Source organism: Physella acuta, unplaced genomic scaffold (genome assembly GCF_028476545.2).
Source record: "Physella acuta isolate Inbredline_101_S28 unplaced genomic scaffold, ASM2847654v3 ptg000178l, whole genome shotgun sequence".
In the NCBI taxonomy this organism is placed as follows: domain Eukaryota; kingdom Metazoa; phylum Mollusca; class Gastropoda; family Physidae; genus Physella; species Physella acuta.
The window spans coordinates 326,789-340,444 of record NW_026731697.1 but is presented as its reverse complement, the minus strand read 5'-3'; the positions used below and the strand labels follow the sequence as shown (position 1 = coordinate 340,444).

Genomic DNA, 13,656 nt, shown 5'->3' with positions numbered 1-13,656 from the left:
AACAAAGTCACGCACCTGGTTAGTTGTGTCTCCGAGGAAAACAAAAGCAATCAGTGTTGGTTGTCACGTGTGAACGTTGCAGCACCAAGCCATGTCACTTGGGAGATAATTAGCGGGCTATAAAAATGTGGGCGTACTAATCTACCAGTCAAATAAATGTGTAGATACGTCATTGGCCAGTACCAGATCACATTTTTATAGACTGGAATATTCTAGAAATTTTTAGAAGCTGGCGTAGGACCAGTTCTTGACAACAACTTTCTTTAATGTAAGTATAAAATTGGTGTACGCTAATTTTTATGTAAACTATTATTTTCTGAAAGTAGCATTTTTCTCAATTTTTGGTCAATACCACGAATTTGTATATTAATACAGAGCTAATAGACTTCTGCACAATATTAAAATTTACTAGAAAATCTAACACTAAATCTATGCTCTAAACATGTTACACTTGTATCACCAATCATGTGAACTAGAATATATTTCTTTAACATTGTAGATACTATTTAATTTTATATTAATTGTTTTTGTATTTCTTTCTGCAGAATTTTTTTAAGATGTTGGAAGCTATCAAGTGCAGATGGAGTTTCTACATATTCCTGGTGATTTCATTCGCTGTACTTCACGGAGAACCTTCACGGGACCCGCCAGCAAACGGCAGGAAGGAAGAGCTGAAAAAGTTATTGTTCGGGTGCGCAGACGACTTGAACTTTGGCCGAGACTTGAGCCGAGTGGCCAGCCGCTGTTTGGCCAAGCTGAGACAGGGGCTGGAGGAACAGGCAGGGCTCTATGAGGATTCGAATGAGCATTGGTCGATACGGGCATATAGGGCATGTAAGTAGCTGTGTTGGTCAGTAGACATTGGTCGATACGGGCATATAGGGCATGTAAGTAGCCGTGGTATTAGAATTAGCATTGGTCAGTACGGGCATATAGGGCATGTAAGTAGGTGTGTTAGTCAATGGGGATTGGTCAATACGGACATATATGGCATGTAAGTAGCCGTGGTATTAGAATTAGCATTGACCAGTACGGGCATATAGGGCATGTAAGTAGCTGTGTTGGTCAGTGGACATTGGTCAATACGGGCATATAGGGCATCTAAGTCGTCGTGTTAGTGGAAAAAGTCATGAGTGTCACAAGTAGGTTAGGTTAGAGTTGTGTCTAAATGTGTCAAAGGTTAATCAGCGCATGGAGTGCGACTAACAATTACTTGACCCTCTTTAAAAAAAAATATTTTAAACCAACGAATTTCCCGAAAACATTTTTTTATTAAAATGTATTTTTTGTTCCCGAACAACAAATTCACTAATAATTACAATCGAAAAATCTAAATTGCCATAGAGCCAATGGGGGGGGGGGGGGCAAACTTGTGTTTAGAATGTTTAGATTAAGTAGCCTATTTTGCTCAAGGTTTCAATTTTTCACATATTTCATCTTGTTTTGCTTCACATATTTTGTCTTATTTTATTTCACATATTTCATCTTTGTTTGGACGCGAGTTTCAACATGAAATATTTAGAAAGTCACGCCTTCCCCCCCCCCCCCCCCCCCCCCGCTAATTTAAATTTACGAATACAAAATTCATATTATAATATCAAACTTGTAACATATTTTCCAGATCTCCATGACAACGATAGAATGTATTTTAGGAGCCTATCGTATTTTTCGGAGAGAAGTAAACAGAGGAAGTGTCACGTGACTCAGGTAGAACTGCTCGTGCCTGTTGTCCAATCCCCGAAGGTTAAAGAAAATTGGATCTCCATTCAAGTTGACGGAAGTAAGTTATCCTTATCTATATTTAGCGTTTATATCTAAAAAGCGCTACACGACATCATCTATTTAACGTGGACGGGTGAACAACAGAGGCGTAGCGACCCCTCCCGGCGCCCGGGGACAAACTTTCGATTTGCGCCCCCCCCTCGAACTTTTCATTTGCACCCCCCCCCCCTCTCAAACTTTCGATTTGCACCCCCCCCCCTCGAACTTTTCATTTGCACCCCCCCTCAAACTTTCAATTTGGCGCCCCCCTAAGGTCGGCGCCCGGGGACATATGTCCCCCCTCCCCACCCACCCCCCCCCCCCCTCGTTACGCCTCTGGTGAACAATTAAAAAGCTGTATCTTTCATTCGTCTAATGGAAGCTAAAACGATAATCTTTGAAAGATTATTTAAAAAAAAAAAACAAAAAAAAAAACTTGTAGTCTAGTCTTCTCTTCAAGGCAAAAATGGATTATTTGTGCCTATAGATCTACATAAATTATTAATTATGGTTAAAGTGACGATTCTCACATTACTAATCGCGGAATTTATTTACAAAATATTTTTTTTGTCACGGAATATATTTGCAAAATAAATTTTTATCACAGAATATATTTACAAAATAAATTTTTATCACGGAATATATTTACAAATAAATTTAAAAATAAAGTCAACCCGAATGATTTAACAACATGACTGCCCTTGTTTCTTCGTAGAAACTTTAAACAGTTCTAGAGGTACAGTCCAAATGAAAGGAGCCGCCTTCTTTAATCTGACTAACCTGCAGCAGACGGTACAACTCCGTGGTTTCAATGTGACCGTCGAGTCTTCAGCCTCAGTCATCCCACGCCCTCGACAGGCCCTCCTAATCACGTACTGTAACATAGATGTCACAGTCTTGACAAAACTCAACTACCACACCCAACTCCAAACTTCTAAACCAAAACGTAAACGTATTCGTCTGAGCAACTGTCGAGCTAATTTTACGACATCTGGCGCTTGTACGCGGGATTTAGTACGACAAAATATCCGGCTAAAACCGAAATCCGCCAGCAAAAATAATCAGGAGCAACTGTCTAAGCAGAATCATAAAAAACACAAGTTAAAACTAATGGTGTTACGTCTTTTAAATAAAAAATTCCCCAAAAGATCAGCTAAAGGTGAGGAGAATGTGTGTACAAACAAACTTGTTGATGACGGGGGTTTTGTTCCAAAACTCTGCGCATGTCAAAGAACTCGTCAGGTGGTGAATATCAAACTAGATTTCGGTCAGGACATCTTGTTGTCACCAGCTCGAGCAGACATTGGAGGGTGTTCGGGGACTTGCGTACACGTCAGTGACTACAATCAAGTCACGGAAAATAAAACAGCTCACGCCGTTTTGCTCAACAAGTACACGTCGAAAAATCTTCACCATCACGTGACTTGCTCGCCCAATAAAATGTCGAGTTTAGTTATCATGTACCGGACAGAGCACGTGGTTTACATAGATGCCATCCCTAATGCTATAGTTAAAACGTGTAGATGCGTGTAGCAGAGGGAAATCTAGCGCTTTATTTTAAATTAAAATAATTCGTTAAAATTCTAAAGTTTTGATCTTTCACACCTGTCTGCCAATGAGATTTGTAAGGATTTGGATATGAAATGAGATGCTGTAAGGATATGGATATGAAATGGGATGCTGTAAGGATATGGATATGAAATGAGATGCTGTAAGGATGTGGATATGAAGTGAGAAGCTGTAAGGATATGAAATGAGATGATGTAAGGATATGGATATAAAAAGGGGAGCTGTAAGGATATGGATATGAAATGGGAAGCTGTAAGGATATGGATATGAAATGGGGAGCTGTAAGGATATGGATATGAAGTGAGAAGCTGTAAGGATATGAAATGAGATGCTGTAAGGATAAGGATATGAAATGGGATGCTGTAAGGATATGGATATGAAATGAGCTCTCCTCCCTCGCTAAGCCTGTTGATAAGTTTGCGGATTTTAAATCAACCTTTTAGTACTGGTAAAACTATTCTATTGAGGGCTTATGTCAAACTCTCTACTTCTCTACTCAGGAACGGAACGATTGGAACAAAAAAAAATGACCATAATGAACACAGAGGCTTGTGACTTTAAAAACATAGGAGAGGACCCAAGATTGACTCAGATTATCTCAGGAGTTAGCCTGACGATAAGTCAGAAGTCAAACCTTCATTCTAAAGTCAAATCTTAGCGGCCCTAGGTCCCATAACCCTGATTCAACTGCGCTGTTAGTGAAGTGATTAATTATGGCTACATTAATTAACACTCCCAATCATCACAAGTACTTTAAAAAATGTGTCACCTCATTTACGTTTTTATGTATAGGTGTGTAGTCACTGTGTCAACCGTTTATGTACTTATGATTATGTGATCATTTATATATTTATTCTTCAAGTATGAGTGTGGAAGATTTATAAACATTCGTGTGTTTAAATATGTGTATGCGCGCGTGAGTGCTTGCTTGACAAGTGTAAAGTTGTATTTTTTACTTTATTTTTAGAAATGCTAAAATATACCAGCCGCAGCAACGACACTAGCGACGTCATTTCCTTTAGTCACGTGCTCACCTTTGACCTCCCTGGATTACACGCGGACAACATCCATGACGTCAACATCACCATGAGCTCCCCTTCATTTGAGCTCCGGCTTATACAATCTCTAGAGCAGAAACATTGTCGGCTGGTCAAGAATGAAGCGGAAAAAACAGCTAGCTGCCCCGCGGATATACCCGAACCTGAACCAGACGAGGTTCCGAAGAAGGACACAAAGGACGAAGTTATCCCCCTTAGCGATGATGCAAGAGAAAGGGTTCGTCTAATATCTCAACTCATCAAGGCGGCGGCCGAGAAATCGCTGAAACGCCGCAAAGACCACGACGATTTCAAATACCGGGATGATAAAAACACGCAGCCCACGCTAAAAATAAACGAACCAAACAACGCATGCAGCGTAACGCCAGGATCGGAAATTCCCCAACATTGCCTGTGTAAAAGAGAGAGGCTGTACGTCAAAATGCCAAACGACGTAATCGCACCAAAAGCTATTGACGTCGGCTACTGTAAGGGCGCGTGTGACCACGTGACCAAGTTTTACCAGATGGACGGGAACATTACGGGTCACGCTGTTCTGTTGAACAAGCAGAAGAAGCTGACCAAATGCGCGCCGCACAGGATGGCAGATATGAAGCTTCAGGTGCTCAACACGAGCCGAATGAGCGCCCTTGATGATGTCATTCTCAAGGACGTCACAGTCAAAACGTGTCGTTGTACTTAAACACTGGATCGTAAGGGACGTCATGCTTCATAATCCTGGGACGTCTCTTTTTAATGATATGGGACGTCTCTTTAAACGTCTTATTTCATAATCTTGGAAGTTCTAATTTTATTGGCGGAGGACGTCACATTTATAGGACACAGGACGTCTTATTTAATGAACCAATTATTCTGGCTAAAGCTCTCTGGACAAAAATCTCTTGACATAAACCCGCTGAGCACATACCCAAAACTTGGACTAAAACCCTTTGCATATGAACCCCCATTTGGGGTTAGTACAAGGAAAGTTTTGATGAAAAACTTCTACGAAAACAAAATGTTCGTTATTTGAATGTTTATGTTATTTAATTCTATATTTAATTATTATTTATTGTTTATTTTATTTTACATAAATATATATTATTTGGATAAATTTACGTACATTATTTACTCATTTACATTAAACTAAATTGAAAAATGTCGAGAAAACTATTTCTGCTTTAAAGAACGCAGATTTCTGCCGCGTAATGAATTATTGTGTGCCCTATTTGCTGCTCTTGTTTGATACAACATGTGTTCATGGAGCAAGATACGACAACACCTGGTAGATAGATCAAGAATGTAGATTTTTTTAAAACTCTGTGTCACGTGTTAACAGGGGTTACGCTATGTCATGAATAGGGAACGGTGAAGTACTAGATTAAAGCAATACGCGATTTGACTAGACTTAACGATACACTTTGTACCAATGCACACAAATCAGAATTGCTACAGAAAAATGTATTGTCCACAAATAAAATCAGATCATTATTAACAAATCCCATTTTTTTTAAAAACTGATAGATCTAGATCTAGTAGCACCTAAATTATATTTTGGAAACCAGTTTTAAATATCTTCTCGTCAATGTTTATACTTTCTTATATAACATCGAACTGGGGGTCAGGGGGTGTGGTCCGCACCGGGTGACACCATTTAGGGTGACACACAATTAAAAAATCGTAAAGTTTACTGTTAAAACAAAGTTTTATCCAGTTAAAATAATACTATAAATGGCGAGAGCAGTGACACAACACAGTAAGTGCTATGTTGTCGGAGGCGAGTTAGATGATGAGTGTTGCCGCATAGGGTGGCACTGGTGAACCGGGTGACACCAAAGTAACGCCAATGTGTCCAGGAGTTTTGTTTTTCCCCAAGTGGGTTTATGTACAGGGGTTTTGTCCGAGTGCCGTCTCATTTAATTATCATGTGACGTCCCAATCAACGACCGATCAACTAATTAGTTGACCTTATTGTATTGTCCATTCTGTAGACATACTATATATATATATATATATATATATATATATATATATATATATATATATATATATATATATATATATATATATATATATATATATATATATATATATATATATATATATATATATATATATATATATATGGTATAAAGCGATAACAAATATAAGACGTTTGAAGGTAATCACAAGTAAACAAGAAATCCCTATCTATTTGCAATGTATTTTTAATAGCATCAAAAAAGCTGTTTATATCATTATTGATAGCATAACAAAATCAATTTTAAAGTTTACACATACTCACGTACACATACACACACACACACCCACACATGAGCATATACATTCGTTGTTTTTGGTAGATATCGTTCAACTCATATTTTAATGACACTCTCTTATTCCTATAGAAACATGTCTATTTTTATAGTCAGGTTGTTATTGTTTGGTATATTTACATCCTTTTTTTATTAAACCTACATAAAGGCAGCAGTTATTCTGTGGGAAGTCTTACTGTAACTAAAGTTGAAAAACTTTAACAAGTCTTTACAGCAGTAAATAATTAGATCTATAGGCATACATACTGTTTTTTTTTTTCAAATAATTTGACCAAATTGTCAAAATCATTGCTTAAAATAACTACATAATTTAAGTTCTCAAAGCCATCTATCTTTACAAAAATCAAACACCAGTAATGTTTATGACGTTTGGGGGAAAAAACCCGATTATGAAGTTAAAACCTTAAATTGCTTTTTTTATACTTCAAATTATTTTTCTTTATTAAATTAGGAAAAATTACCGATATTTAGAGTTTATTTTGTTGATTTTTTTATTATAATGTATCTGAATAGATTTCAAATAAAGTATCAGAAATAAAATAACCGAACACTGAAAAAAAATGTCTTACTAAGTCATTGTGGTTTGTTTTTTCCTGTCACTCTTTAGTTCGACTGCATTAACGTTAGCAATATCAATGCCCTCTGCAATAGTATAGGCATCTCTTTTGGGGGGGGGGGGGGGGGGGGAAGAGTCTACTGCCCCTGAACGAAATGGATTTTATATAGAAAATATATTCTTTTAACAGTGTCCGCCCCCCCCCCCCAGGAATTTTAGTCCGCCCCCCCCCCCCCCCCCGTAAATTTCAAGTGTCCCCCCGAAAAAAAGTCTGGAAGAAACACTGTTAATTGGTAGCTAGAGATATCTTGTCTTTATTCCAGGTCTTCTGTTTTATGTAGTACCACATTATTTGAAGTCAATATATCGACATTCAAATTTAGAATAATAGTCACAGTATTTAGAAGTCGCCTGTAAATGACGTCACTTTTTTGGGTCCATTATTTTACCCTCTACTACAGAGGCGTAGCGACCCTTCCCGGCGCCCGGGGACAAACTTAGATTTCGATTTGCACCCCCCCCCCCTCACTTTCGATTTGCACCCCCCTCAAACTTTCATTTTTATTTTTCCAACCCATTTTGGCGCCCCCTAAGGTCGGCGCCCGGGGACATATGTCCCCCCCCCCTCGCCCCCCCCCCCCCTCGCTACGCTACTGCTCTACCATATTGTCACACGTCGTCACCAAAAGTCAAACACGTCCCCCTTTTTTGTACGAAAATTGCAGAAAATAAATACTTTTAAAATTTCAAAAGTGAGACACATCCCATTCTTGCGACACCCCTGCCCTCCTCACCACATAAGTCATACTATACCCTCCTGCCCCACCCACTCCCCCCACCTTGACCCCATAAATATGACGACATTTCTGGGCAAGCAACAATCATACGTCCTAAAGCATCAGATTAACCAAATCCCATCTTGCTAAAGCCCATAGGACTGAATCCAGCTTTGTCCAGTAACTGACATAAGGCTATGAAAGGCGGATGGGCACACTCATAAGTCACAGATAAACGTCTGTTTTACAAAAACTCTTCTTTATCTTTCCATCGTACTTTGGTACTTTACTTCCTTGTATGGAGTATCGGGCGATTTAAAAAACAAACCGTTGAGACATTTTCACATATTGAAAGCTTTGGTGACATAATTATTATTTTTTAGCTTATTTGTTTTTTGTTTAACTATTAGACGTACACTACAGCATAGTAAACATTTTCCGGGAATTCCCCAACAGTTTGTCCAGATCTTCAGTATTCGTGTAGAGAGCGGCGCTCGATACTTTTTGTTCCTGTGGGATTCGACTACCGGAAGGAAGCTGTTTAGGCGACACAATATGTCTATTTTCGTACAAGTTTTGTGATGCGCTCTCTGGATGTTTCAACGCCGCGGTTGTGTTTAAGTAGTGAGTCGGCGTTGAGAGCGGTTCGGTGGAAGGTACCGGTGGCGGCTGCACAGATGGCGCCGGCTTTCCAATTCCTGTTGAAGTTTTAGTTTTACCTTTCATCTTGAAACTAGATTGAAGCTCTCTCGTAAGACCAATTACAGTAGTAGAAGAGGAATTATGGGAAAGTTCATAGCTGGAGTTGTAGTCGACAACAGGGCGATCGTAAGTTGATGGAGGGTCTGGGTCAATAGCTCTGAATGTGTCCTGTGAAGAAAATAAAAGTTCGGATAATAATTTCAGCCTGAAGAGTATCGCTCAGTCAAACACGACCAAACATTCACCAAGGGACATAATCATTATCAGAATCTGTAATGTGTTCGTGTAATTATCCCAATCTGGAGTAAGCATGGCTGCTATCTCGAAAAGTCCCGAGTTCGAACCATAAGGGCAGATGAGGCTCGTTAGCTGGGGACAGCAACCATTCTAGGCGAGACAACTCCGAAATCAAGCAGGTGTGGAACTCTTCAGGCGATAGGATGACCAAACTCTGCCTTCCTTTACGGCAACACAACTAATACCAAGTTGTTGAAGTAATACATTTTCCCATGGGTTTATCAGCTTAGTGGGGGGGTGGGGGGGGGGGGGGGGGGGGTGGTGCATGGGCAACATCTGGCTCTTCTCAGCTTACTGCCCAGGGCTTGCACCCTGATTTACAATGCGCGATCATCTACTAAAGTCTCTATGGAGCCATTTCTTTGTTTCTTTTTTATAGTTATCTCAATTACCTAGGGTTGCCAGGTGTCCAGTTTTGAACTGGACAGTCCAGTATTTGAGCAGACTGTCCAGGATAAAATAAATATAAATACTGGACAAGTATATGAATAATACTCTGTTACCCCCCTTCTTCTGCTTTGCGGCATACCTGAGAAGGGAAGGATGGAAAGGTGTCCAGTATTTTCGGAAAAGGTATCTGGTAACCCTACAATTACCTGAAACAAGACTCCAACGAGGGGTAAATTGCCTAGTTTGATCTCAAAAGTCAAAACAAAGTTGTAGAAAAAAAAATCAGCAATATTAAATATTTAACTCATGACCTACGTTGACCCACTGGCGAGTAGCGTGACTTTCAGACCTCCTGAATTTATCTGAAGAAGCGGAAGAACTGTTCTCAGCTATCTGGTGGTCTGTATGAGTTGTCCCCCTTCTCCTGAAATCAACAGGCTTTGCCATTGTGATTTATTTTCAGTGGAGGCTAGTAAATGTTAAATGTAGTTTTAGATTTTAGATGATAGGGGGCGTTATGATCCCCCCCCCCCCCCATTCATAAGGACCCCAAAATGAAAGTTGGCCCACGTAAAGTTACAGTTATATGGCGCTGGTGTGATACACATGATTGCAATTTATCCACCCCTCCCCCAATCTCCGAAGACACTTCCTACCTAATCCACAACACAACAAGCTATAGCAAGTCCTGGTCAAAATACCAACGGAACACACACACTAAAGATGGTTTAATAAAATTGTGTTCACTAGGTTACTTCCACAAGTACACAGGACATTTGAACTCCATAGGCTTAGAGCACACAACTCAAACCACAACACACCGCTGTCACACATACACATACAAGCAGGGTGAACTCCATAGGCTTCTGAGCACACAACTCAAACCACAACACACCGCTGTCACACATACACATACAAGCAGGGTGAACTCCATAGGCTTCTGAGCACACAACTCAAACCACAACACACCGCTGTCACACATACACATACAAGCAGGGTGAACCGTTACCAGCAGCAGCAGTGCCATATCCGACAGCATAAGACGGCTGCACCCAGGAAAAGCAAACAGCCGACGATTAAAGGAGCAGCAACAAACGTCAGCCACCATTCCATGTCGATATCTGTAGACATTTGGGTACAAACACTGGAGGACATAGCAACATGGTTTACTAACTGCTCTATACCGCTGTCTACTCTCTTTAGCGAACACTTTAGATAAAAATAGCAAGTCTCTTTACCGAACACTTATATAAAATAGCATGTCTCTACCGAACACTTAGATAAAATAGCACGTCTTTTTACCGAACACTAGTCTCACTATCGAACACTTAAATTATAAAATAGCCCATAGCCCATATCTTTACCTTATACTTTTTACAGAACTTTTTACTCATCCAGTGTTAATTTCTTTACCGAACCTCTCACACGCATAGCGTTACTCTACTAACCCAACAAAATAAGCACCCCATTTTCTTTTGTGCTGAAAAATAGTTTCTTCCAAGCTATTCTTCTCACAAATATACTTTGCTTTCTGTACCTAAAAAAAAAAAGTCCGGAGTACTGTAAGTCACACTACCAACTGAAATCTACTTCCGGTCAACGTATTCTATAGATCACTGTCCGATTGTCTAACTAAAGGGTCTGTCTCGGGGTGTCACATAAGCCAGTGAAGCCTTAGCCCCCAGTTTAGCTATATAACTATGGGACTTGTCACTCACGGGCATGGGCGTGTCTGGCTGGAAGTGTATTGATCATCCTCTCCCCACTCAACATCCACGTACTGTTGTTATTTAAATGGATTGTGATCTTGACCCTGTTGGATAATGTGATGTTCATTAAACAATTGCTATGACAGGATATAATGTAAACAACAGGTCGGTTTAGGTATTAAATGTAGATTATCTTTCTTTTATATGCCTATACAGTGGCACTGTGGAACATTATGAATACTGCAGGTGCTTGTATGGATTAAAGTCTCATGCTGTCGCGCGCGCACGTCATACTTACTTGGAAGGTGTATCAGGCCTCTGATTGCCGAACGCGCTTGTAAGGCGAATGATGCCTAAAATTGTCTAAAACACCATACGCAACACTTACCTGTAAGGTGTAAGAGGCCTAAAATTGTTTAAAACACCATACATAACACTTACCTGTAAGGTGCATGCCTAAAATTGCCTAAAACACCATACTTACTTGTACGGTGTATTAGGCCTCAAATTGCCGAGTACACAACTGGACAGACGTAAGGAACATTCTGGATCGTCATGCAGGGCGTAAATATAGTTTGTACTGAAGCCATCCCGCTCCTGGGAGATGACCAGACGAAATTTGTCGATTTCTTTCAAAATTTCTGAGGGACGAAAACAAATTGTTGTTGTTTATATAACCATGGCGGATGTAATAAGAGTGTCTAGTTTTCTAGGGCAAGTCATGGTAGCTGTTCTAACTTAAACCACTTAGTGTTACTGTAATGGTGGATCTCAACATTGTTTTTAAAGAGCGAAATAGAATTTAATTTTTTTCCTTTTATTACAGAACCATTTTTTTTAAAAGTGGATTTTTATTTGCTAAAGATGTTCTCAATCTTATGCCCAATGGAAAGGGGGGGGGGGGGGGATAAACTTGCGACTAGGTTTCGATTTTAGCAAGTTCTAAAAGGCAGTAACTTTTTTTTTTAACGCAGGGCTATTCAATCGTGCCTCGTAGTCTAATACATATCCAATTGATGTTTCATGATACATAACCCAATGATGTCTAAGAATAAATATGCTAAAGATGTTGATGCACACCCCAATGATGTCTAAGAATAAATATGCTAAAGATGTTGATGCACACCCCAATGATGTTTAAAGTTACAAAGTTAAGGAAGAATAAGTCACCACTGTTGCTACAGCTGTGTGTTTACCTTGTGGTGTTGTCCAGGTGATGGTCACAGATGTGTCCGTCTGGTTGACGTCCTTCAGCTGAAGCTTGCCGTGGACACTTGGCGCTGGTGTGGAACACAAATAGGGTTAAATAGATTGCATGCTCTGGTCAATTACTCTAAATCATTACCCTTGTTTCCTAGCTTAGCCTCACTCTCAGCATTTACGGAGCCTTCATGTTTAGCCTAACTCTCAACATTTACGGAGCACTCAAGTATAGCCTAACTCTCAACATTTACGGAGCACTCAAGTTTAGCCTAACTCTCAACATTTACGGAGCACTCAAATTTAGCCTAACTCTCAACATTTACGGAGCACTCAAATTTAGCCTAACTCTCAACATTTACGGAGCACTCAAATTTAGCCTAACTCTCAACATTTACGGAGACCTCAAATTTAGCCTAACTCTCAACATTTACGGAGCACTCATGTTTAGCCTAACTCTCAACATTTACGGAGTCTTCAAGTTTAGCATGTCTCTTAGCTTTAGGCCGACGATACCATTCAAAATATTCTGCGAGTGGGTGTCAGAAGAGTTTGTGTGCTGGTGAAAACATCTTGTCTGGAGATGTACGTATGTAGGTACATAAAAAGGTGTGTACCTTATTAAATCAATACAATGATATCCTTCAATAAAAACTACATGTTCTACTCACCTGTCAAACAGGTGAACAAACAAATCAACTTGAGAACGGCCCCCCACCAACAGCCCAGGTGTAAGAAAGGTGCCATGGTTTAATATCTGATGACTGTACTACAGTAGAAGCCGACGTCCTCCTTGTCTAAAGGCCCGCGGTTACACTCAACAGACGCATAAAGAAAGGGATTGAATGAAGTCTTCAACTCTTGAAGTTTAAACCGGAACCTGACGAAGGATACACTTGACGTGCTCAGTTGCAACACGCGCGTGTTGTGTTCTCATAACGATACGACGGGTCCGAGGTGACTAGTTATTGTTGACCTTAGGGGAGGGGGGGGGGGGCGGCTTTTAGTTACAGAGGAGCGTCCGGTGAGTCTGGGGTCAAGTGTGCAACTTAGGTCGTTAAAATTATATTAATTTTGACCAACTTTTAATTTAAAATCATGAAATCTTTTTTTTTTCGGAGGTGGGGGTGGGGGTAGAGGCGCACTTGCAACCCCCCGCGGTCAAAGCAAGTACACCGTCCCCCAACAAAATAGAAAAATATTGAGGCCTATATGCAGAAAATATAGAGGCCTATATGCATGCAGAAAATTTATACTTTAACCAGTGCCCCACAAACAAAAGGGATGGTGTCACCACAAACACAGTGGATGGTGTCACCACAAACACAGTGGATGGTGTCACCA

The 13,656-nt window shown here is 40.1% G+C and overlaps 2 protein-coding genes across 3 annotated transcripts; one reads left to right on the top strand and one right to left on the bottom strand.

Moving 5' to 3' along the window:
* The first annotated feature begins 65 nt into the window (after positions 1-65).
* On the top strand, positions 66-5,640 carry LOC131936403 (uncharacterized). 2 transcript variants are annotated; one of them, XM_059293370.1, is made up of 4 exons: positions 66-268; positions 546-834; positions 1,622-1,780; positions 2,477-3,451. In XM_059293370.1, the coding sequence occupies exons 2-4, from the start codon at positions 558-560 to the stop codon at positions 3,292-3,294; spliced, it is 1,254 nt and encodes a 417-aa protein (XP_059149353.1). In that variant the 5' UTR covers positions 66-268; positions 546-557; the 3' UTR covers positions 3,295-3,451. The 2 variants fall into 2 exon arrangements, with proteins under 2 accessions (XP_059149353.1, XP_059149354.1); XM_059293371.1 differs by lacking the exon at positions 2,477-3,451 and adding an exon at positions 4,298-5,640 and having other exon boundaries at positions 81-268.
* Positions 5,641-8,092: 2,452 nt separating this feature from the next.
* On the bottom strand, positions 8,093-13,123 carry LOC131936468 (uncharacterized). The gene is made up of 7 exons (XM_059293483.1): positions 12,984-13,123; positions 12,309-12,392; positions 11,597-11,753; positions 11,122-11,216; positions 10,413-10,524; positions 9,719-9,827; positions 8,093-8,884 (listed from the first exon to the last, which is right to left on the bottom strand). Exons 1-7 carry the CDS (start codon positions 13,057-13,059, stop codon positions 8,432-8,434), a joined length of 1,086 nt encoding a protein of 361 aa, XP_059149466.1. The 5' UTR covers positions 13,060-13,123; the 3' UTR covers positions 8,093-8,431.
* Between the last annotated feature and the right edge of the window lie 533 nt (positions 13,124-13,656).

Bases quoted from the DNA above. Each gene is read 5' to 3' on its own strand.
- LOC131936468 (XM_059293483.1), bottom strand. From the start codon at position 13,059: ATGGCACCTTTCTTACACCTGGGCTGTTGGTGGGGGGCCGTTCTCAAG. The intron at 11,217-11,596 runs GTAAGTATGGTG...ATTATCCAACAG, and splicing joins AGGCCTAATACACCGTACAA to GGTCAAGATCACAATCCATT. The intron at 9,828-10,412 runs GTAACGGTTCAC...TGTTGATTTCAG, and splicing joins ATATGGCACTGCTGCTGCTG to GAGAAGGGGGACAACTCATA.
- LOC131936403 (XM_059293370.1), top strand. From the start codon at position 558: ATGTTGGAAGCTATCAAGTGCAGATGGAGTTTCTACATATTCCTGGTG. The intron at 835-1,621 runs GTAAGTAGCTGT...CATATTTTCCAG, and splicing joins GATACGGGCATATAGGGCAT to ATCTCCATGACAACGATAGA. The intron at 1,781-2,476 runs GTAAGTTATCCT...GTTTCTTCGTAG, and splicing joins CTCCATTCAAGTTGACGGAA to AAACTTTAAACAGTTCTAGA.